Source organism: Oncorhynchus mykiss, chromosome 7 (assembly GCF_013265735.2).
Source record: "Oncorhynchus mykiss isolate Arlee chromosome 7, USDA_OmykA_1.1, whole genome shotgun sequence".
NCBI lineage: Eukaryota > Metazoa > Chordata > Actinopteri > Salmoniformes > Salmonidae > Oncorhynchus > Oncorhynchus mykiss.
The window spans coordinates 31617104-31642939 of NC_048571.1; the positions used below are offsets into that span (position 1 = coordinate 31617104).

At 41.7% G+C, this 25836-nt stretch overlaps 1 protein-coding gene across 5 annotated transcripts in view; it reads left to right on the forward strand.

Annotated features, from left to right (window-relative positions):
- Positions 1 to 25836, forward strand: part of LOC110527653 (receptor-type tyrosine-protein phosphatase T) — a 511724-nt gene that overhangs the window by 412600 nt on the left and 73288 nt on the right. For all 5 annotated transcript variants that reach the window (XM_021609068.2, XM_036983141.1, XM_036983142.1 and 2 more), the window contains one exon: positions 16075 to 16162. In XM_021609068.2, coding sequence (XP_021464743.2) covers positions 16075 to 16162 — 88 coding nt within the window. The remainder of the gene's footprint in view (positions 1 to 16074; positions 16163 to 25836) is intronic.

A 25836-nucleotide genomic window follows, 5' to 3' on the forward strand; every position in this document is an offset into this window, starting at 1 on the left:
CATATAGCTTGTGTGTATATATATATATATACACAACAGACTGGAACTATTGAACTACTCTGCACATAGTAAGAACTTGAATGAAAGGAAAAATTTGACTGGCTGAACTTTCTTGAACAAGCATCCGCCTCTTTGTATTATCGTCAGTTTGGAACACAGAGGGAATCACAAAAGCCAAGCTGTAACCAGGGGCGCTCTCTCCTCCAAGAGTGGCAAAGCAACATGTTTTAATCATGTTTCATGAGGACCGTTTTCTCTTTCCCTCTTTCTCTCTCTTGCACTGTCTGTGTCTTGAAGGCTGCAGTACTGAGCCATTCATTTGTATCTTGAACTTTTTTACATTCTCTGCCTTTGATCCCAGTGTTTGTGAGCTCTCATCTGGCTTCCGCTGTGAGTGCTGTTATCTGTCAAGGGAGTATCTGGTCAAATCAGCCTCTAAAGTCCATTGCGCATGAGATGGCACTGTCGAGCAAGATGAAACATAATTGAGAAAGCAAACACTGAGTCGAGAGTGCAGAAGATGGGTCACGCAAACAGAGGATGAGTGCCGCGAGCGCACAGACCAGTTGAGAAAGAAATTTGGTTGAGAGAACAGGATGTTCGGTGAGCGGACTCACTTTGGGCGAGCACAACATTATTGCTGCAGATCAAAAATGAATTAATGACTACAAAAATATAGATCTGTATGCAAGGAAACATGGTTCAAATGTGTAAAACCATTTAAAATCATCATTGTCAACCAACAACAGTCACTTGTCTTGACACCTTTGGGTTTCAATTTATATTTTTTCTGGTTTGGATTTCAGGCTAGCGGGAAGGGGGCTTTGAGGTGGGTGCGTGTCTAGAAACATTAGTTTGGTCACTTTCACTGTTGTGATGGAAGAGCTAACAAATGCTTGCCCTTGGCCAGTCCAGTGTTGTGTCGAGTGATTGGTTGAGTTCTTGGGTACATGATGTCAAACAGATGCGCTTCAGAGCTGTCTGTTTAGCTTGCTAGCCAGCTTGAAAAGTAAGCACCAAATGACTTGGTAAAACCAGCTTCAACTTGATATATAAGCAAGGTAATTGGGAAATTAGTGAAATAGCTATATTATACCTTGAGTGGAATCTACTTAGGTCTAGCTAACACAACGTGCCATTGGAACACAGGAGTGATGGTTGCTGATAATGGGCCTCTGTACGCCTATGTAGATATTCCATTAAAAATCAGCCGGATCCAGCTACAACATTAACAATATCTACACTGTATTTCTGATGAATTTGATGCTATTTTAATGGACAAAAATTGTGCTTTTCTTTCAAAAACAAGGTCATTTCTAAGTGACCCCAAACTTTTGAACGGTAGTGTATGTGCTGAGTTGTGTAAGGCAAAAGATGAGTTTGGGAACACCCATGACCCCTAAACCATTGGAAGAACATTGCGTCAAGATCAAAGGTGACTCACAGGTCCTAACTTGGCATCCCCCGCCTTGTAGGTGTATTGGTCTAGGGCGATGAAGTAGAAGCATGAATCCACCTTGTCAGACATATGTTATCTACACACACACTGACCCGTCTCCTGAGAACAACTGCAGTGAGAGAGGGAGTAAAAATGCAATGTCAGGAAATGTCATGCAGAGTTGAAAAGTTTGTTTTGTATTCAAGGTAACAGTCAATTTTATGACTGCTGCTGTATCAAATGAGGCAACTATTGATAATCCTTTCGCAAAATAAGTGATAACATCCTATGTGGGACTGAGCCGAGCTATACCAATCCATGCCACTCGTCAGTCAACATGGCTCTGTATTGAACAATGCCTCCATACAACGTCAAAGCAATTAGAGGAACTCTCAGTACCACTAATGATTAGGTTACGGGCAGGGGTCTAATGCTGCTGGAGCACGGAGGTGTGGCGCTCCCTCACTTTTTTCCAATTTGAAAATACACAGAGCTGGTATAATTATTTCTGGAAAATTCATTCTGATACATTCTAAATAAACTATATTTAATTACCCTGTCTTCTCTCTGATGGTGGCGAGATTGATGAAGAACTGTAGGCTAAGTGTGTGTGCACTGTGGATGCCATCACTTTGGCCAATTAGAATGTTGAATTTTTTTTTTAAAATTCACTCTGTCTGCCTTGATGTTCATAGAACTCCATGGACCCCCTCTTGCGCAGTGGAACCCAGAACGACATGTGACCAGGCGACACCGTTCTGCTGAGGATGCTAAAACCAGAGTGGCTGTAGCCCTGCTTGGGATATTTTGCCTACATTGGCTATTAGTTGAGACGCAGGCCCCGTTCTAGCTTGGTGTCATGCCTGCTCCCGCTCTCCCTCCCTGGCGCTTGAGGGCGCCAGGCTGCCCAGCACTACGAACTCCTGCCACCATCATTATGCACGCCTGATCCCCTCATCACGCGCATCACCGATTCATTGCACTAACATGGACTCAATCACTTGTGTTATTTCCTTCGCTATATCTGTCTGTTCCCCGCTTCAGCATTGATTGCTGTATGTCTTTGTTTTACCTAGTTCTGACGCTGTTCCTGTCCTGTTCCATGTCAGTGTAAATTAAATGTTCACTCTCCGTACCTGCTTCTCATCTCCAGCGTCGGTTCTTACACTTGGTATGTCAGGGTGTGCAATTGTAAATGGGAATTCAAAATCAAATCAAATGTATTTATATAGCCCTTCGTACATCAGCTGATATCTCAAAGTGCTGTACAGAAACCCAGCCTAAAACCCCAAACAGCAAGCAATGCAGGTGTAGAAGCACGGTGGCTAGGAAAAACTCCCTAGAAAGGCCAAAACCTAGGAAGAAACCTAGAGAGGAACCAGGCTATTAGGGGTGGCCAGTCCTCTTCTGGCTGTGCGGGTGGAGATTATAACAGAACATGGCTAAGATGTTCAAATGTTCATAAATGACCAGCATGGTCAAATAATAATAATTACAGGCAGAATAGTTGAAACTGGAGCAGGAGCACAGCCAGGTGGACTGGGGACAACAAGGAGTCATCATGCCAGGTAGTCCTGAGGCATGGTCCTAGGGCTCAGGTCCTCCGAGAGAAAGAAAGAGAGAATTAGAGAGAGCATACTTAAATTCACACAGGACACCGGATAGGACAGGAGAAGTACTCCAGATATAACAAACTGACCCTAGCCCCCCGACACAAACTACTGCAGCATAAATACTGGAGGCTGAGACAGGAGGGGTCAGGAGACACTGTGGCGATGGTATCCGATGATACCTCCGGACAGGGCCAAACAGGAAGAATATAACCCCACCCACTTTGCCAAAGCACAGCCCCCACACCACTAGAGGGATATCTTCAACCACGAACTTACCATCCTGAGACAAGGCCGAGTATAGCCCACAAAGATCTCCGTAATGATGGAATTGGACCAAGCTGGAGGTAATCATGCATTTAGGTTATAGTTTGAGATGCATGAGTACACCACAACAAAAACTTGATTTTATGGCTGTTTTAAAATGAATTTCCAGCGATTCTACATAGTAATTTATGTTTACTACTTGCACAATTGATTTGATAGCATGTTTAAAATATGCAAGTAGTTCACCCCTCTTTTCTTTTATTCTGTAATATGGTATATTGTAACGATGTGTTCAAGCTGATGAAATCAAAATGTATTTATGATACAGTGTGTAAGCTACTCAATACATTGAACTGCCTACTGTACCTGCAATAAAGTTATTGCAAACAGTACAAACATGATTAGCATGGAGATGCAGTTTGGACGTTTCACCAGTAATGAAGAATTATCATTCACGATTGACAGTGATGGCCTATTTTGAAATTAGGTCGCTTAAGCCTGACTTGTTGTTTGAGGGCATTACAAATATACAATTTTCTTTAGAAAATATGTGTGGGCATAGGCAGACATTGCAATTGGAGGATGACGAACTTTGATTAAGGAAATTATAAAACATTATAGCGATACAACACTGGTTACAGGGGTGATGATAGAAGTCATGGTTACCTGCACGAAGTACCCAGAGTGCTATGCAGAGAGAAGTACTTGGAATAGAGAGGACTGCTGTATGTCCTATCGCTGTCAGCTAAGCTGAGAACAACTTCCCCACCACATAGTGAAAGTAGGCCTGCATGGAGAGAGAGAGAGAATATGGTTAGAGGTCATTCTCTTTTATTGTAATTGCTCAAAAACTGCCAGAGTTAAAGAAATCAAATATGTATTTCAAATAGACTGTATCTCAAAGTATGCAGTTAGTGGTTTACAATATTGGCTATTTAGTTTGGAGTTTAATCTCGCTTGGATCTCCCTCAACCCATCTCAATCAAGGATGTCTTCCACAGTGAGAGCCTTTCCTGTCTGTTCTCCTCACCCTGCCTCTCCCTCCTCTGCCACACTTTCCCAGTAATGCTGGTCTTCCAAGTCCTCCTTCTCTACTAACCCCTCATTAAAATAGCAAGCTAGCTACAATGCTCTTGGTTAAACCAAAAATACAGATCATTTTTATGTGGTTAAACATTAGCTAGCTAACCTAGCCTGCCTAATCAATAGCCTGCTTTAATAACAGAAGACCAAATAACTACACTTTGACCCTGTAAAACACCACATTTCACTGCCCCTATCTGGTGTATGTGGCAATAAAACATCTTCAATATTGAAGTCATAGTTGATCAACTTTCTTGGTTAAGTTCTCTACTGAAAAACTTAATTTAAGGCAAGGGTTAGGGACGTATTGTTATTTACATAATGGTTACCTGCAGGAACATGGAGTAGGGTCATTGCCTTTTCAATTTCAGCCAAGGGGAGGGTTTAGTATTTTTTTTTATCTAGTCCAGGGGAGGGTGATGAAATTTCAATATTTCTCAGTGTTTTATAATTAGTTGCTTATTAGGCTACACAGTGCATTCGGAAAGTATTCAGACCCCTTCACTTTTTCCACATGTTACGTTAAAACATATATTTTTTTAGAATAAGGTTCTAAGTCCTCGTCAATCTATACACACTATCCAATAATGACAAAGCAAAAACAGGATTTTAGAAGTGTTAGCAAATGTATTGTAAATGTAAAAAGATAAATAACATATTTATATAAGTATTCAGACCCTTTGCTACAATATGAGACTCAAAATTGAGCTCAGGTGCAACTTGTTTCCATTGATCAGCCTTGAGATGTTTCTACAACTTGATTGAAGTCCACCTGTGGTGAATTAAATTGATTGGACATGATTTGGGAAGAAACACTCCTGTCTATATAAGGTCACACAGTTGACAGTGCATGTCAGAGCATGTCTGACAATGCTGCAGAAATTGTTTGGCACCCTTCCCCAGATCTGTGCCTCGACACAATCCTGTCTCAGAGCTCTACGGATAATTCCTTCAACCTTATGGCTTGTTTTTTTTTTTTTTACTAATGAAATTGTTAACTGTGAGACCTTGTATAGACAGTTGATGGAGACCACTGGGCTTTTTGAAACTTTCAACAATCTAGGAATATTTGTTTTATACCCTTCCCCAGATATATGCCTTATAACAATTTTATCTTGAAAATCTACAAACAATTACTTGGACTTCATGTTGAACTTTCCCTGTAATTGTTGAAATGAAGCTAACTGACCATCTATGTATAGATTACCAATTGTTGTGAGCCCCTTCTTCCTCCACTGTGAAAACACCACATCATCCAATGCGGGGTGGAAAGCATGATTCAGGCAAATCGGGCTGTCAATGTATACAGTGGGTATGTTAAGGAAATACCTAATCTGTTTCCAGATCCTAAGCGTATGACAAATGACTGGGTTAGAGTCATAAGTGGATTTTTTCACATATGATGGGCTATTAACAAGTGCAGGGAGTGAGGAACGTTGACAGGAGGCCTGCTCAATAAAAAGCCATGCAGGCATATCCTTCTGTCTCATCGCAGGTAAGCTTTCCCTCCAGAAAGACACAATGTTCAGATTAGCAGCCCAATAATACAGTTTAAAGTGAGGAAGGCCAAAACCCCCCTCTATTTTGTACTTGCATAAATGCTTCTTTGAAATTCTGGCTGCCTTGTTATCCCATAAAAATTGAGTCACTATTGAATCCAGTTTCTTAAAAAAGCTTTGTGGTATGAAATTGGGTAGACATTGGAAGAGGTAGAGAAACCTGGGTAGGACAACCATTTTAATAGAGTTTATACGACCAACCAAGGAGATAGGCAGAGTTTTCCAAAAATCTATATTTTGTTTAAGCTGATATGTTTTCGTGTCCCAATTCATTTTCAATAGCTGATCGAGGTCTCTTGTCACTACAATGCCAAGGCTTGTGAACTTGTCCATCACTGTTCTAAACGGGGTAGATTGCAGAAATTGCATATCCACAGGCCGTGATATTGGCATCAACTCACTTTTTTGCCAGTTTATCTTGTAGCCAGAGAAGGAGCCAAATGTGTTTATCAAGTTAAGTAAGGGTGGAATAAGTTTTAGGCTCGTCTGCATATAGGGAAATTTTGTGCTGTGTGTCCTTTATTTTAACAGAAGCTATATCGGCACATGCCCGAATGCGAGTAGCAAGGGGTTCCATGGCTATAGCGAAGAGAGCAGGCGAAATAGGGCACCCCTGTCGGCACCCCTTGAACAAGCGGAATGACTGCGACATTTCTTGATTGGTTACCACGGACGCCATTGGGTGTGCATAAATAATTCTTATCCAATTAATAAATACCTTTCCGAATCCGAAGTGCTCCAGAACCGACATCATATATTTCCACTCAATCCGGTCAAACGCCTTCTCTGCATCAAGAGCTATTACCACTGCCTCAACCTTATGATCGTGATACATTACGTTGAAAAAGTCTCAAATTGTAGTGTATATGTCGGCCCGGGATAAAACCTGTCTGGTCAGGGTGTATGATGTCAGAAATATATGTTTTCAATCGGTTTGCCAATATCTTTGTCAACACCTTGTTTTCTATGGGGAGTAACGACACGGGGCGATAAGACGACATCTCCATGGAATCCCTATCTTTTTTCAAGATCAGTGCTATTGTACACTCATACAGTGTTTGCCGGAGTTTGGCATTTTCTTTGGATTGTTTAAACATTTGCAACATAAGTGGAGCTAGACTGGCGCAGTACTTCTTATAGAATTCTATTACATATCCATCGGGCCCAGGGGCCTTGCTGTTTGGAAATTGTGCTATCGTTGTGTTAATTTCCTCCAAAGTTATCCCTGGCATCAAGTGCAGAAGCTGCCCCCCTGTCTAGTTTAGGAAGTTCACATTCAGCGAGAAAGCATTCCATAGTTTGTGGATCAGTAGCATCGCATTTTGATTGGTATAGCTCTGAGTAAAACTGCGCAAAGCATTTATTAATATCCTGCGGATCTGTTACTATTTTACCCTTCTTGTCTTTTATTTTGTGAATAGCTCTAGATGCCTGTACATGCCTTAGCTGTCTTGCTAATAATTTATGTGGTTTGTCACCCAGTTCAAAATAAATTTGTTGCGTTCTAGCAAGTAAAGAGCCCACCCGTTTCGAAAGGATGGTATTGTATTCATTTTTTAACTTTGTGATCTTCTCAAGGACTGTATACGAGGAATTCGTCCTAAAAACGTTCTCCTGTTCCCCTAACTCTCTTTCAATTTCTCTTAGCCTAGTATTGGCGTGTTTCTTCCTCTCTGATGTGTAAGAAATAATGTAACCTCTAATCACAGCCTTTAGAGATTCCCAAAGGGTGGAGTCGTCAACATCCCCCGTGTCGTTAGTTCCGAGGAAAAAGGCAATCTGCTCCTTCAAATACTGACAAAAAGCCTCATCTTTCAGCAGGTATGCGTCTAAGCGCCACGGTCGCCGACCTGTCGACATATTGTAGAGTTTCAGCACCATGGACACAGGAGAGTGGTCCGTAATTAGAATAGGGTGATAGGTAACCGACTCAGCCGCTGAGATTAGTTTGGAGTCCAACAAAAAATAGTCAATTCTGGAATATGATTTATGAACTGATGAAAATAAAGAGTAATCCCTGTCTGTTGGGTGCGTCAGTCTCCAAATATCGACAATGTTAAGGTTTGTTATCAATGTATTTAGACAGACACTGGCATTTGATTGTTGAAGTGACCTTGATAGCTGTTTATCTAAAAGAGGATCTAACGTACAGTTAAAGTCCCCTCCAACAATAACACTTGTATCCGAGATATTTGGTATGTCCTTAAATACCCTTTGAAAAAAATAATGGATCATCGAAGTTGGGTCTATATAAATTGACCAAGGTTACTGGTTTCGAATTCAGTGTACAAGCCACAATAATATACCGACCATTAGGATCTGAAATCGAGGATGAGTAAACAAACGGAATGTTTTTCCTTATCAGAATTGCTACCCCTCTCGCTTTTGCATCAAAGTTAGACTGGTATATCTGACCGATCCAGCCGACTCGTAGCTTGGCCTGAGCGGAGCGTTTAATATGAGTTTCTTGAAGAAACACTATGTCAGCACCCAGTGATTTAGAGAAACTCTTTGGCCTAAATGCCAAGCATCATGTCTGGAGGAAACCTGGCAGCATCTCTATGGTGAAGCATGGTGGTGGCAGAATCATGCCTTGGGGATGTTTTTCAGTGGCAGTGACTGGAAGACTAGTCAGGATCGAGGGAAAGATGAATGGACCAAAGTACAGAGAGATCCTTGATGAAAACCTGCTCCAGAGCGTTCAGGACCTCAGACTGGGGTGAAGGTTCACCTTCCAACAGGACAACGACCCTAAGCACACAGCCAAGATAATACAGGAGTGCCTTCGGGACAAGTCTCTGAATGTCCTTGAGTGGCCCAGTCAGAGCCCGGACTTGAACCCAATCGAACATCTCTGGAGAGATCGGAAAATAGATGTGCAGCAACGCTCCCCATTCAACCTGACAGAGCCGGAGAGGATCTGCAGAGAAGAATGGGAGAAACTCCCCAAATACAGCTTGTAGCTTGGAACACCCAAGAACACTCAAGGTTCTAATCTCTGCCAAAGGTGCTTCAGCAAAGTACTTATTAAATGTTCTGATGTCATATTTCTGTTAAAAAAAACATTTTTGCTTTGTCATTATGGGGTGTTGTGTAGTTTGATGAGAAAAGTAAAACAGAAAGGCTGCAACGTAACAAAATGTGGAGAAAGTCAAGGGGTCTGAATAATTCCATAATGCACTGTATACTGATGCCACCCCACATCTCTGATTCTCTGCTGTGCATGAAATAACAATTGCGCCTATAAGCTATTTAGTATGATCTCAATCAAATGATACATAGCCTACAGGCTATATGCTACGAAGTGCATGTTCGGAGAAGCACAGATCAAGTTATATTATTAAAACAGCTGTCGGGATGGTGTAAATAAAACTAGGCTGCATTACACACCGCATTGGATATTCCAACCCTGAGCCCAGCATGCTCTGGTCTTGCTGCACATTTTTTGGTGTGCTTCTTAAGCAATTGCTGTGCTGGGTAGGGAGACGGGGTTAGTTCAGGAGGAGTCAAAAGTTTACTCAAATTCTTGTTGTCGATTAGATCTAGTCCCAAAAATGCACTAGCTTGCGTGTGGACTAGCCTATATTCTATTCAGTCTAAGAAGGAGAGCGTGAAGATGAGAAGCTTGTTAATACTATAATTGAATTTATTAAAAACAATATGTTTCCTGCCAATTATGTATTTATCTGATGTAATTATTTGCAAACAGGGACAGTTTCGTTGCAAACAAGACACACTGATTTGGAATTAGAGAAATATATGATAAGATGGACAAATGCACTTATCTCTCTGTCCATTCTTAGCCCCTAATTCCAGTAATTTGTTTGCGCTAATATGTAAAATTACACAGAGTTGCATTAAATGTTTATAAAAGGCATTTTTTTTCTTGGACCTGCAAATACGATGATAGATTCATGCCATGTTTTACTAAACGCAACAACAACAAAAAACATCCCATTTTCAGGACCCTGTTTTTCAAAGATAATTAGTAAAAATCCAAATAACTTCACAGATCTTCATTGTAAATGGTTTAAACACTGGTTCCCATGCTTGTTCAATGAACCATAAACAATTAATGAACATGCACCTGTGGAATGGTCGTTAAGACACTAACAGCTTACAGACGGTAGGCAATTAAGGTCACAGTGAACCTAGGACACCAAAAAGGCCTTTCTACTGACTCTGAAAAACACCAAAAGAAAGATGCCCAGGGTCCTTGCTCATCTGCGTGAATGAGCCTTAGGCAAAACTTCAAAATTACATATTATATGTCGACTAAACAGGTCAAACTAAGTGCAGAAGCAAGCTTTATGATGTTTTAAACACACAAAACAAATTTCAATTCAACCGGTCATCGTTAGCTCTTCCCAGGAGTGCTGGAACAAAGGAATGACCGGGACCAATTCGCGCACCAACGCACAACATATTTTCTCATGGCACACACTAATTTCACTCCCATAGGGCCAATTCTCGCGCGATTTGAACGATTAAAAGCTCTACTGAATGAGGACATCTAGTGGAAGACATAGAAAGTCTCCCCAGATTAATAACTGGTTGGGAAGGGTGGGGGCGATGACGTCAAAGTTGCTCCAACTTTCATGACCACAAAAACTAGTTTGGAAGAATGCCTGCCCTGTGAGTTCTGCTATACTTACAGACATAATTCCAATGGTTTTAGAAGCTTTAGAGTGTTTTCTATCCAATAATAATTATTATATGCATATATTAGCAATTTTTGACAGATTTATTTTTCAGTTTACTAGGGGTACCCAATTCCTCCAAAGGGGGCATAAGTCAGCCATATCCTCAACAGGATTTATACACCTGTCAGCAACGGGTGTGGCTGAAATAGCCGAATCCACTAATTTGAAGGGGGTCTACAATTTATATAGAGAAACAGAAAGCTCTGAGAATATACCCATCAATCATCCTCAGTGTGTCTTGCTGTACAGTATATCTGTTAGTGCAATTTCTGAGTGGTGTGGACCTGAGCCAGTGTTGCCGAGTAGCTCTATTTCACGCTCAGGAAGAAGACAGATGTGCCATGATGGAGTAGAATTCTCAGGGTCTTTACTCTCACGGCTGCCAGCGTTGTTACAGAGGGCAGAGAGAGAGCCATTTATGCCACGGCCAATCACGACAGAGATGGGCAACAGGATATTACAGCTCTAACAGGAAGTAATCGGAGGGAGTGGATTACAGACTTCCCTAAGAAGGCATTCACCTTTGACCTTAATAATAAACTCCCGGTTTGGGGGCAAGACAGTAAATACATTTTTCAGTGGACTGGGCAATGAGGAATCAACGTCTGGTAAATGGGTCAAACGGTATGTTGTTGTCTACAAGTGAAGCTGTGCAAGATAAAGTTTGTTGTATCGGCAGTTTAGCATAGATATCCTTTAATGCATGCTAAAGGACAATTCTGCATTAATTAGGCGGCGGTGACAGATTTGCCCCTATGTTTTTTTATACAGGAATGCAAAAATAGCACACAGTCCATATGGCCTCCCTTGAGCAGTCTGTTAACCACACAAACACTCTCTTCTTAGCCAATTACAGCCATCAAGCGTGCCACTTTACATTTTCTATACAGTTGAGATGATCCAGCGAAGGACAAACAACTCCATTTTAGTTGCATTGCACTTTGTTAGGTTCTCTGTACATTTGAGTGTATCCAGAGAAGGACATAACAACTACATTTTTGTCACATTGCATAGGACATCATTAGGCTCCTATAAAATTGGAGAACATTGCCAGATTCACGGAATCCAGAAATTAAAAAACGCAATTCAATAATATTCAAAAATGTATTGAACTTAGTAGAACATTCATGAATTTGCCAAACATTATCATAAGACATTAACAAAATGCATCAGTGACTCAAATATTTTGTTCTCCCCCTGAACAAGGCAGTTAACCCACTGTTCCCAGGTAGGCTGTCATTATAAATAAGAATGTGTTCTTAACTGATTTGCCTTAATTAAGCAAATGTAAACAAGAAGGCCCCCTGTCTGTTTGTCTACCACCTTGTGTAGCTATTAGCATTGATGTTAATGTAATGACAACCCTCTTCCAGTAAATGGAAAGGCTTTCCAAAAAACCTGCCAGAATGATATCATGGTTATTTGCATCAATCCGATGGCCATTTGTTTTGCAAACTTTGCAATCACATGAGCACTACAGAAACATTGCTAACCAAACAATGGTCACTGGCTGGTGCACTCTTGCAATTAAAGGGTAACTACAGAGGAAAATCGAATGTAAAAATTGATACTTACAACACCCAATTTTGTGATTTTTGATAGCGAAAACCTAAAAAAAATAGAAAAACATTAACCAAAACAGAACTAAATACAAAAAATATATATATAATGTCAGCTCATATTTATTGCAGTGCTTCTGACAAACTGTATATATATGAATCTTCATCCTTCTCAATGTCTCAGTCATAAACATCTACTAAAAGCCATCTTTTTGTTGAGCAGTACATCCATCAAATGACTGACACGGTAGTACATTGACAATCAAAACAAGTGTTTTAAAAGCATTACAGTGGGCATAGAGAAGACGAATGAGCTGATCATTGACTACAGGAAATGGAGAGTCGAGAGCGGGTTGAGAGCTTCAAGTTCCTCGGTGCCCACATCACTAAGGATCTATCATGGTCTTAAAACACCAATACAGTCGTGAAGAGGGCATGACAACGCCTCTTCCCCCTCAGGCTGAAAAGATTTGTCATGGGCCTTCAGATCCTCAAAAAGTTCTACAGCTGCACCATTGAGAGCATCTTGACAGTCTGCATCACCGCTTGGTATGGCATCTGCTTTGCATCCGACTGAGGGTAATGCACTACAGAGGGTAGAGCGGCAGGCCCAGTACATCAAGGGGCCCATGCTCCCTATCATCCAGGACCTCTATACCAGGCGATGTCTATGGAAGGCCCTAAAAATTGTCAAAGATTCCAGCCGCCCAAGTCATAGACTGTTCCCTTTGATAATGATGCACAAAGTCTAGAACCAACAGGACCCTGAACAGATTCTACCACCAAGCCATAAGACTGCTAAATAGTTATTCCTGATAGCTATTTGGGTAACTTTACCTTTCTGCATTGATCCTTTTCACACAAACCTTTTTGACTAATCATATACGCTTCGGCCACGGTTTACTATCTGTCAATGTATTCCTAGTTGTATGTACACACAGTTGAAGTTGGACGTTTACATATACCTTAGCCAAATACATTTAAACTCAAGTCCTGACATTTAATCTTAGTACATTCCCCGTTTTAGGTCAGTTAGGATCACTGCTTTCATTTAAGAATGTGAAATGTCAGAATAATAGTTGAGAGTGATTTATTTCAGCCTGTATTTATTTCACCACATTCCCAGTGGGTCAGAAATTTACACACACTGAGTTAGTATTTGGTAGCATTGCCTTTAAATTTAACTTCCACAAGCTTCCCACAATACGTTGGGTGAATTTGGCCCATTCCTCCTGACAGAGCTGATGTACTGTAACTGAGTCAGGTTTGTAGGCCTCCTTGCTCGCACACACTTTTTCAGTTCTGCCCACAAATTTTCTACAGGATTGACGTCAGGGCTTTTTGTGACCAAGCTTTAACTCCCTGATTGATGTCTTGAGATGTTGCTTCAATATATCCACATAATTTTCTTGCCTCATGATGCCATCTATTTTGTGAAGTGCACCAGTCCCTCCTGCAGCAAAGCACCCCCAAAACATGATGCTGCCACCCCTGTGCTTCACAGTTGGTATGGCGTTCTTCGGCTTGCAAGCATCACCATTTTTCCTCCATACATAACATAACGATGGTCATTATGGCCAAACAGTTCAATTTTTGTTTCATCAGACCAGAGGACATTTCTCCAAAAAATACGATCTTTGTTTCCATGTGCAGTTGCAAACCGTAGTCTGGCTTTTTAATGGTGGTTTCGAGCAGTGGCTTCTTCCTTGCTGAGCGGCCTTTCAGGTTATGTCGATATAGGACTCGTTTTACTGCGGATATCGATACTTTTGTACCGGTTTCCGCCAGTATCTTAACAAGGTCCTTTGCTGTTGTTCTGGGATTGATTTGTACTTTACGGCTGCGTGGTCCCATGGTGTTTACTTGTGTACTATTGTTTGTACAGATGAACGTGGTACCTTCAGGCGTTTGGAAATTGCTCCCAAGTATGAACCAGGCTTTTTTCAAAATAAAATATTCTGAGGTCTTGGCTGATTTTCTTTTGATTTTCCCATGGTGTCAAGCAAAGAGGCACTGAGTTTGAAGTTAGGCCTTGCAATACATTCACAGGTACACCTCCAATTGACTCAAATTATGTCAATTAGCCTATCAGAAGCTTCTAAAGCCATGACATAATTTTCTGGAATTTTCCAAGCTGTTTAAAGGCACAGTCAACTTAGTGCATGTAAACTTCTAACCCACTGGAACTGTGATACAGTGAATTATAAGTGAAATAATCTGTCTGTAAACAATTGTTGGAAAAATGACTTGTGTTATCCACAAAGTAGATGTCCTAACCGAATTGCCAAAACTATAGTTTGTTAACAAGAAATGTGTGGAGTGGTTGACAAACAAGTTTTAATGACTCCAACCTAAGTGTATTTAAACTTCCGACTTCAACTGTATCTACCTCAATTACCTTGTACCTTGGTCTGAGAGTCCTTTAGGTGCCTTTTGGCAAACTCCAAGTGGGCTGTCATGTGTCTTTTACTGATGAGTGGCTTCCTTCTGTCCACTCTACCATAAATGCTGGATTGGTGGAGTGATGCGAAGATGGTTGTCCTTCTGGAAGGTTCTCCCATCTCCACGGAAGAACTCTGGAGCTCTTGGTCACCTCCCTGATCTTGGCCCTTTTCCCCCGATTGTTCTGCTTGTTCGGGTGGCTAGCTCTCGGAAGAGCCTTTGGTGGTTCCAAAGTTCTTCCATTTAAGAATGATGGAGGCCACTGTGTTCTTGGTTACCTTCAATGTTACAGATATGTTTTGGTACCCTTCCCCAGATCTGTGCATCCACATAATCCTGTCTCGGAGCTCTACGGCCAATTCCTTAGACCTCAAGGCTTTGTTTTTGCTATGCCATGCACTGTCAACTGTGTGACATTATATAGACAGTTGTGTGCCTTTCCAAATCATGTCCAATGAATTTAATTTACCACAGGTGGACTCAATCAAGTTGTAGAAACATCTCAATGGATGATGAATGGAAACAGGATGCACCTGACCTCAATTTCGAGTCTCATAGCAAAGGGTCTAAATACCTATGTAAATAAGGTATCTGTTTTTTGTTTTTTTAATACATTTGCTAAAAATTCTAAAAACCTATTTTCGCTTTGTCATTATGGGTTATTGTGTGTAGATTGATGAGGCAAAAAAATATTTAATCAATTTCGAATAATACTGTAACGTAACAAAATGTGGAAAAAGTCAAGTGGTCTGAATACTTTCTGAATGCACTGTATTCCATTCCAGCCATTACAATGTGCCTGTCATCCTACATCTCCTCCCACCAGCCTCCTATGATATACTGATATGCCTATTAATGAGGTATTCAATATACAGTATATGGTTAGCAAGCGAGTCCTAACATGGTCCATTAGTGAAAAGTGAACAATACATGATGAGCAAGACTCTTTTCATCAACAAGTTCTTTGAGTCAACAAATCAAAACATTTCAAACAGAGAGAGTTTGTGGCTGGAGGAATGGTACCTTTCAAGTAGTATTGACTTTTGTTTTTTAACACGTAAAACTTTCATCTTGTTATGCTACATTTCACTGTATCATAACAAAGTTATGTCAGTAATCATTGTTTTACATTGTACAACCCTTTTGCATACTGGTTCCTCCAATGTTAGCGGTTTTATACTATAGAATGGTTTTACTGTATGTTCTCAAGTAAGTTGTTATTTTGACAGCAAGGTTGTTATTTTCACTGTGTGCGTGCGTGTGTGTGTGTGTGTGTGTGTGTGTGTGTGTGTGTGTGTGTGTGTGTGTGTGTGTGTGTGTGTGTGTGTGTGTGTGTGTGTGTGTGTGTGTGTGCAGGTTTGTGTACACACTCTGGCCTGCAGCAATGTTTGATAGTGTATGATGTGATTTCAGGGTCTGACGGAAGGACAGGCGGCCCCATGGGAGACTGCCAAGAAGGATGAGAACCGCAACAAGAACCGATATGGCAACATCATCGCTTGTGAGTACCGAAGTGACACAGATACTGAGCTAGACAAGGGTGTTTGGTGGATTTGCTCAAGCCTTTTCAGAGCTCAGGAGTCTCCTGTTCTCATGGTAGACTTGCTTGACCTGAGGCCGCCTTTGACATCACCAGACTGGAGGGTATGTGTGTAGAGGGCATCTCATAGGCCCCAAAACCACACTTAGCAAAGTTGGCTACATCACCCTCACCATTGATTGACACCATTGTCTCTTCCTCCCCATACACACGCAACCTTGCCCCCATTCTGGACTCTACCCTATCCTTTGACCACCACATCCGACAAACTGTTAAAAATTGTCATTATTCCACCTCTGCAACACTGTCAAAGTCAGGTCCTCCTTCTTCCATCCTCCTGCTGAAGCCCTCATCCACGCATTCGTCACCTCTCGTCTGGACTACTGCAACTCACTACTTTCCGGCATCAACGCAAGCTCCCTCCATAAGCTCCTAACGACTTCTCACCCACACTAATTCCTGGCATCACATCACCCCGCCCTCTGTGAACGCCGCTGTCTCCTTTTTATATATATTTTTGTATTTATCTAACCATTATTTAACTAGGCAAGTCAGTTAATAACAAATTGTTATTTAGAATGATGGCCTACCTTCTGATCCTCCTTCTGACCTACAAAGCCTTTCACCACCTTCAGCGACAGGGCCTTCTTCAGGGTTACTCCAAGGCTCTGGAACTCCCTCCTTCCAGCCATCCGTGAATCTGAGTCCATCACCATCTTTCAGTCCTTCCTAAAGCCCCACCTCTTCACCTTGGCCAACCCCTAAGCTCCCCTGACTCTCTCCCACACACACAGAAAACCTGCTCGCTCACTCATACACTTACACATCACACTCTTTTCCCTTCTTTATAAGAACTTTATTTGTATTGTGCTTTTCAATACAAATAACAAACTGCTTCACATCATAAAATAATAAAATTAAATAAAAGTACTAACAAAAACAAGTGGAAGGATGAATACAATTTTTTTTTTTAAAGATACCTAATTCAAATCATGCATTCAAATCGTATTTTTACTGTAAGTGTATCTTCAGGAGGCACATAAAAAGGTGAATCTGCATGCCTGATATCCTCTGGCAGACTATTCCAAAGTCTAGTAGCAAATGGCCAGTCTCCTTCCATTTTAGACCTGGAATAGTCAACAGTGCCCTGCCAGAGGATCTTATGCTGCATCCTGGCTCTTAAGGATGTAAAATATCTTAAGATATAGGATGGGGCTTATCCAAGCCTAGCCTTAAACGTGATTAATACAAATGTTTTGTTTATTCTAAAAGTGACTGCTAGCCAGTGCAGAGAAGCTGAAAAAGTGGTTACATGGTTACATTTCCTGGTGCCTGTGAAAAGCCAATCATTTTGAACTAACTGTAAGCAATGGAGTGATTTCTGGCTGAGATAGGTATACAAAGAGTTACAGTGATCTAGGTTTGAGGAAATAAAAGCATCTATACATTTCTTCAGATCATGGACTGAGATAAAAGACTTGTCTTCAACTTTATTTCTTAGATGATAAATGCAAGACTGGACAACCTTTTTTACTTGCAGCTCGAGGTTTAGGTCAGGGTCAAAGAAGACACCAAGGATTCTGGCTGTAGGCTTTGCATTTGTTAACAAATGACCACACTTATCTACAATCGGAATTCTAGCAAGGTGAGGGGAAAAAATACAACAACCTCTGATCTTTTCATTATTAAGCTGGAGAAAATTGTCAGACATCTAATATCTGATGTCAGCAAGACACTAGTGAAGGGCAGCTACACTAGATTGGTCACTGGGTATGATTGGTAAATAGAAAGGGAGATACCTAGTCAGTTGTACAACTGAATGCCTTCAACTGAAACGTGTCTTCCACATTTAACCCAACCAGAGAGGTGCGGGGGCCTGCCTTTATCGACATCCACGTCTTAGGCGACTGCAGCATAGCAGTGAAACTGTGTGTTATGATTGCGGATGATGTCACCAAGGGGTAGCATACACTGGAAAAATATGATCGGGCCCAGAATTGACCCCCGAGGGACACCATAGTGAATAGGTGCTGGGGACGATACTGAACCACTCATGCTCACTGAGAAATGTCTGCCACATAAATATGACCTGAACCAGCCAGAGATTCCCACCCACCTCTCCAGCCAGTCAACGGAAGGATAATATGATCAATAGTGTCAAACTGAGATCCCCAAAAAATAGAATCGAGCATTCAAAGGCCTTGACAGCCAACACAAGGTCATTACTGACTTTCAATAAAGCGAGGTTGGGTTTTTTAAGGACAGATTCGACCAGACTAGTTTTAAAGTTGGCTGTTCAGGGAAATATTTACAATAGATAGAAAGTTTGGGTCAACAGTAGGCATTACATCTTTCAGTAGTCTAGTAGGGACCACGTCCAAGGGGCAAGAGGAGGTCTTCATGTGAGCAATAGTATCAAGGAGGGACTAAAATGCTCCTGAAAGGAGCAAAAGGAAGTAGTAGACGGTCTCAGAGTAGTTGCCTCAAGTCCCTCCTGACCAGAAATGCTAGTATGGTGCCAGCTACTGTCATTCTGGGATCGAATCATTTCTATATTTTCTGTAAATAATTGTAAAAACAGTTAGCAGAGATCAGGGGATGCGAGCCTGTCACTGTTAAGCGTGGGGCACTAACAACATGCTCAATTGTCTCAAACTGAATTTTTGAGTTGTGGGAATCCTCAGAGATCAGGGTAGAGAAGTGATTTACTTTTGCATTTTTAACAGTAACATTGAAATTACTCATCAGGTCCTTCATTATCTCATAAAAGCCTGGTCGTTAGAGCATTGCGCCAGTCACCGAAAGGTTGCTGGATCGAATCCCTGAGCTGACAAGGTAAAAATCTGTCATTCTGCCACTGAACAAGGCAGTTAACCCACTGTTCCCCTTTGGGCTGTCATTGTAAATAAGAATTTGTTCTTAACTGACTTGCCTAGTTAAATAAAGGTTCAAATCAAAAAGTTTGCAGGTCTTCCGTTTACATTTAGCCTTTCTAAGTTAAATTTTTAAAGCACAAGTGTGCTAATTTAACCAGGTTGAGACACTAACAGACAATTTATTATTGGTTTTAACTGGTGCCACTGTGTCTAAAGTAGCCTGACATATATAATTTAAACTGTTCACCAAATCTTTATTGTGAAGGCAACTAACAGGGTCAGTGGTGCCGGATAGAAAAGCATGTGTAAGTCTACTAGCAGTTGTGGAGCTAATGATGCGAGAGCGAGTGGTGACAGACGCATTTTTAGGAGGAGGAGAAAGCATTTTAAAAACAATGAAGATGGTCAGAGACACACATCAATAGTTTCCAAGTTATTACTATTCAGACCATAGAACAGTAGAAGATCAAGAGTATGGCCTTTGTTGTGTGTAGGCCCTGTGGCATGTAGCACAAAGTTAAAGGATTCTAACAGGTTAAGAAACTCCCCTGCTGGTGCATAGCTTGGGCAACCCACAGATCTCCAAGAATAATAACCCTGCCATATTTTGGTGTAACCAAAGAAAGCAGAGAATTCTACACTAAAATATACAAGATGGGCTGTTTCTTGTGGAGAACTAAAATCCTCAGGTTTAAGCCAAGTCTTAGTTAGCATGAAAATATCAATGCCATTGTAAATAATTAAATAATTGCATATGAACAACTTATTATTTAGAGATCAATGAACAATTTATTATTTAGAGAGGATGACAAGGTATTACAGAGTTATTGAGGGAAGTTAGAAGGAAAATAAACTAGGTTACTTACAGTAGCCCTAACCTGCAGTCAAATACCCAAATCTCCCTCTAGTGGCCTCGTGGGTGGAGTGTTATTAATATTTTTCATAATGAATAAACCTGTCAAAAAAACAGCCAGAAATCTGGTGTTTCAATGTCAAACAGTTTTGTTACATTTCAGTGCTCTGCAATGTATATAACGTGTAATATTAGGATGCAAACTCAAACTTGCATACATTTAAACTCTATATCTGACATGGTATTTAAGCGCTTAATCATGTGTGTGAGGTCTATACTTTTGTTTCAAAGTGGATATGTTTTAGACAACCCAAAAACACTCTGTCTGACCCTGATTTATCCCACTGCAGTAAAATGTTAACCGTACTATGGGACATAGTATGCTCTCCATGTCCTCTGTTGCTAATTATGACAGGGAGGACTGGAGCACTACCAGACCCAAATAAATCCTAGAACTCCTGTGGTTAGTGTGAATCTCGTCTCTCTTAAAAAGTGCTGGTTGCTCCCACATCAAATCAAAATTGTCACAAAACGAGACATTCCTGTTGTTGGCAAGTTTCTTCAGGTACGTGTTTAGGGCAACAAGGCGGCTGAAACATTTTGCACCCCTTTGAAAGCACGGAAGGGGCCAGAAATAATTATTCTATTCCCTGTACAAGCTAAAATAATTTTGTAGTCCTCCCTCCTTTCCTCAGATTGCATAACACGGAGGTCGTTAAAAACTAAGAGTTACGAAGTTGTTAATATTAAAGTAGTTGGCCAGAACCTTGGGCAGGAGGGAGTGTTGGATACGGGTTTCCAGACCGTAGGCAGGCCAACATCTCCCACCATTGAGCTGCCCACAATGAAGGTTGTGATGGAATATGATTGGGAAGGAAGAGGGGGAGATGGATGGGACTGCCTCGGGCAGGGGGATGGAGACTTCGAGCCAGGCTAGCCTTGACTGACCTTCATGTTTATTTTTTTATTTGTTTTATTTCACCTTTATTTAACCAGGTTGGCTAGTTGAGAACAAGTTCTCATTTGCAACTGCGACCTGGCCAAGATAAAGCATAGCAGTGTGAACAGACAACACAGAGTTACACATGGAGTAAACAATTAACAAGTCAATAACACAGTAGAAAAAGGAGGTAGGCAAATAATTACAATTTTGCAGATTAACACTGGAGTGATAAATTATCAGATGGTCATGTACAGGTAGAGATATTGGTGTGCAAAAGAGCAGAAAAGTAAATAAATAAAAACAGTATGGGGATGAGGTAGGTAAAATTGGGTGGGCTATTTACCGATAGACTATGTACAGCTGCAGCGAACGGTTAGCTGCTCAGATAGCAGATGTTTGAAATTGGTGAGGGAGATAAAAGTCTCCAACTTCAGCGATTTTTGCAATTTGTTCCAGTCACAGGCAGCAGAGAACTGGAACGAAAGGCGGCCAAATGAGGTGTTGGCTTTAGGGATGATCAGTGAGATACACCTGCTGGAGCGCGTGCTACGGGTGGGTGTTGCCATCGTGACCAGTGAACTGAGATAAGGCGGAGCTTTACCTAGCATGGACTTGTAGATGACCTGGAGCCAGTGGGTCTGGCGACGAATATGTAGCGAGGGCCAGCCGACTAGAGCATACAGGTCGCAGTGGTGGGTGGTAATAGGTGCTTTAGTAACAAAACGGATGGCACTGTGATAAACTGCATCCAGTTTGCTGAGTAGAGTGTTGGAAGCTATTTTGTAGATGACATCGCCGAAGTCGAGGATCGGTAGGATAGTCAGTTTTACTAGGGTAAGTTTGGCGGCGTGAGTGAAGGAGGCTTTGTTGCGGAATAGAAAGCCGACTCTAGATTTGGTTTTAGATTGGAGATGTTTGATATGAGTCTGGAAGGAGAGTTTACAGTCTAGCCAGACACCTAGGTACTTATAGATGTCCACATATTCTAGGTCGGAACCATCCAGGGTGGTGATGCTAGTCGGGCGTGCGGGTGCAGGCAGCGAACGGTTGAAAAGCATGCATTTGGTTTTACTAGCGTTTAAGAGCAGTTGGAGGCCACGGAAGGAGTGTTGCATGGCATTGAAGCTCGTTTGGAGGTTAGATAGCAAGGACGGGCCGGAAGTATACAGAATGGTGTCGTCTGCGTAGAGGTGGATCAGGGAATTGCCCGCAGCAAGAGCAACATCATTGATATATACAGAAAAAAGAGTCGCCCGAGAATTGAACCCTGTGGCACCCCCATAGAGACTGCCAGAGGACCGGACAGCATGCCCTCCGATTTGACACACTGAACTCTGTCTGCAAAGTAGTTGGTGAACCAGGCAAGGCAGTCATCAGAAAAACCGAGGCTACTGAGTCTGACGATAAGGATATGGTGATGACAGAGTCGAAAGCCTTGGCAAGGTCGATGAAGACGGCTGCAGAGTACTGTCTTTTATCGATGGCGGTTATGATATCGTTTAGTACCTTGAGCGTGGCTGAGGTGCACCCGTAACCGGCTCAGAAACCAGATTGCACAGCGGAGAAGGTACGGTGGGATTCGAGATGGTCAGTGACCTGTTGGTTGACTTGGCTTTCGAAGACCTTAGATAGGCAGGGCAGGATGGATATAGGTCTGTAACAGTTTGGGTCCAGGGTGTCTCCCCCTTTGAAGAGGGGGATGACTGCGGCAGCTTTCCAATCCTTGGGGATCTCAGACGATATGAAAGAGAGGTTGAAGAGGCTGGTAATAGGGGTTGCGACAATGGCGGCGGATAGTTTCAGAAATAGAGGGTCCAGATTGTCAAGCCCAGCTGATTTGTATGGGTCCAGGTTTTGCAGCTCTTTCAGAACATCTGCTATCTGGATTTGGGTAAAGGAGAACCTGGAGAGGCTTGGGCGAGTAGCTGCGGGGGGGAGGGGGGGGGGGGGGGGTCGGAGCTGTTAGCCGAGGTTGGAGTAGCCAGGAGGAAGGCATGGCCAGCCGTTGAGAAATGCTTGTTGAAGTTTTCGATAATCATGGATTTATCGGTGGTGACCGTGTTACCTAGCCTCAGTGCAGTGGGCAGCTGGGAGGAGGTGCTCTTGTTCTGCATGGACTTCACAGTGTCCCAGAACTTTTTGGAGTTCGAGCTACAGGATGCAAATTTCTGCCTGAAGAAGCTGGCCTTTGCTTTACTGACTGACTGCGTGTATTGGTTCCTGGCTTCCCTGAACAGTTGCATATCGCGTATGCATATCACAAGGCACGCCTGTTAATTGCAATGCATTCCAGGTGACTACCTCATGAATCTGGTTGAGAGAATGCCAAGAGTTTGCAAAGCTGGGTGGCTACTTTGAAGAATCTCAAATATAAAATATATTTTGATTTGTATAAGACTTTTTTGGTTACTACATGATTGCATATGTGTTACTTCATAGTTTTTATGTCTTCGCTGTTATTGTACAATGTAGAAAATAGTACAAATTAAGAAAAATCCTGGAATTAGTAGGTGTCTCCTAACTTTTGATGGGTACTGTACAAACATTATGAGCTAAAGATGAAAACCTTTTCTACGAGTATTATTATATAATTTATTGGCAGACTATGGCTTTCCAAATCGCCCAACGCTGCTATTTGTAAGGTACATTTTAAGTGAATGTTGTGATTTTTAACCATTCCTGAACCTGTTACCAGAAACAAGCTACATAGGGGCAATACCAGAATAAATGATCTAGTGATTCTGTCTCTAGTGATTAGCTAAGCTTTTTAATGGGATACTGGGACACAAACTTGCGGTACAAAGTATCCGCGTCACGGAAACCGTAGGTAGAAATGACACAGTTAACAGCTTTTGGACCTGGTCGCAGGAAACACTGCAGGGAGAGGAAATGGCGACTGTGCTTGAATCTGAAAGTGCGGCAAGTGAAGTGTGTGACAATGAATGGAAAATAGTGAAATCAAAGAATGGAAAAAAACAAGCAAAAGTTGTACTAGAAGAGAAGGACCGGTACAATAATGCATTTCTTATTGGACTGTGTTTTTTGGACAAGAAGATTAATTTGTAATATCGAGGACTGTGAAAAAAACAATGGTAAAGGTGGATTCGATCAAAGTGACTAGAAGAGGCCTTGTTTTGGTTAATTGTTTCGATAAAGAACAGAAGAAGTGTGCACTGGATCTGGAAAAATTGTCCATGCCAGAAGTAACATGTTCTGATTATCAGAGCGCCAGCCAAAGGAGTTATACAGTACATTCCAAAGTATTCAGACTTCTTGAATGTCTTCACATTTTGTTACGTTACAGCCTTATTCTAAAATTGATTAAATTGTTTTTTCCCCTTATCAATCTACACACAATACTCTATAATGACAAAGCAAAAACACATTTTTAGAAATGTTTGCATATTTATTAAAATAAAAAAATGTTTACATAAGTATTCAGACCCTTTACTCAGTACTTTTTTGAAGCAACTTTGGGAGCGATTACAGCCTTGGGTATGACGCTACCAGCTTGGCACATCTGTATTTGGGGAGTTTCTCCCATTTTTCTCTGCAGATCCTCTCAAGTTCTGTCAGGTTGGATAGGGAGCGCTGCTGCACAGCTATTTTCAGGTCTCTCAAGAGACGTTCGATCGGGTTCAAGTCCAGGCTCTGTCTGGGCCACTCAAGGACATTCAGAAACGTGTCCCAAAGCCACGCTTGCGTTGTCTTGGCTGTGTGCATAGGGTCGTTGTGCAGTTGGAAGGTGAACCTTCGCCCCAGTCTGACGTCCTGAGTGCTCTGAAGCAGATTTTCACCACGGATCTCTCTGTACGTTTCTGTAACGTAACAAAATGTGGAAAAAGGGAAGGGGTCTGAATACTTTCCGAATGCACCGTAGCTGGGGTCTTGCTGGATATAGATGACCAGTACCTTAGTCAGAAAACCCCAGGAGTAGTCAGTGCACGTCACGTCGCCAGACCCGGATGGTAAATGGAAGAAAGGAGAAAAGCCTATTGATATTATTGTTGTTTGAGGAGACTCTACCTGAATATGTGAAACTTTTACATGTGAGGTATGCGGTGAGAGCATTTGTGTCCAAACCATTAGGGTGGGAATTGTAAAGGATAATTTGGTTATGTTTGCAGATGAGAGAATTATAGTATTGAAGAATCTGTCAATGGAAAATGTTGCAATTGTGGGGGGATTATACTCCGGACTTCCTTGAGTGTCCTGTTAGGGTGAAAGATGTCGAGGTGTCAAGGATCAGGGCTGTGCAGCAGATTTCCTATGTGGAGGTGGTGAAGAGATTCGAAGGGGCAAGAGGCAACAGTTTTGAAGATCTGGAGGTAGATGCATTGTGTTTCAAGTCAATCAGGTGATCTAGACACACTCGTTGTGAAGAAAGTGGATTGTGTCGCATTTATAGCCACAGTGATTATTTGTACAGCACAAGTGTCTAAGAAGTCCAAGTAGCTGGACATCAACTCAGGAGGCATGGCCTCCAGAGTGGTGCAGCAGTCTAAGGCATTGCATCTTAGGGCTAGAGGCGTCACTACAGACCCTGTTTCTATTCCAGGCTGTATCACAACCTGTCATGCCCTGACCTGAGTATTCTTTGTTTTCTTCATTGTTTTGGTTAGGTCAGGGTGTGACATGGGTGATGTGTGTGTTTTTGTACTGTCTATGGGTTTTGTAGGTTTATGGGGTTGTTTATCATCTAGGTGTTTATATATGTCTATGGTTGCCTAGATTGGTTCTCAATTAGAGACAGGTGTTTATGTTGTCTCTGATTGGGAACCATATTTAGGCAGCCATCTGCTTTGGGTATTTGGTGGGTTATTGTCTATGTCTAGTTGCCTGTGTCTGCACTAGTATTATATAGCTTCACGTTCGGTTTGTTGTTTTATATAGTTTGTTAAGTGTTCTTCGTCATTCTTTAAAAAGTATGTATTCTAATCACGCTGCGCTTTGGTCTCCTCAC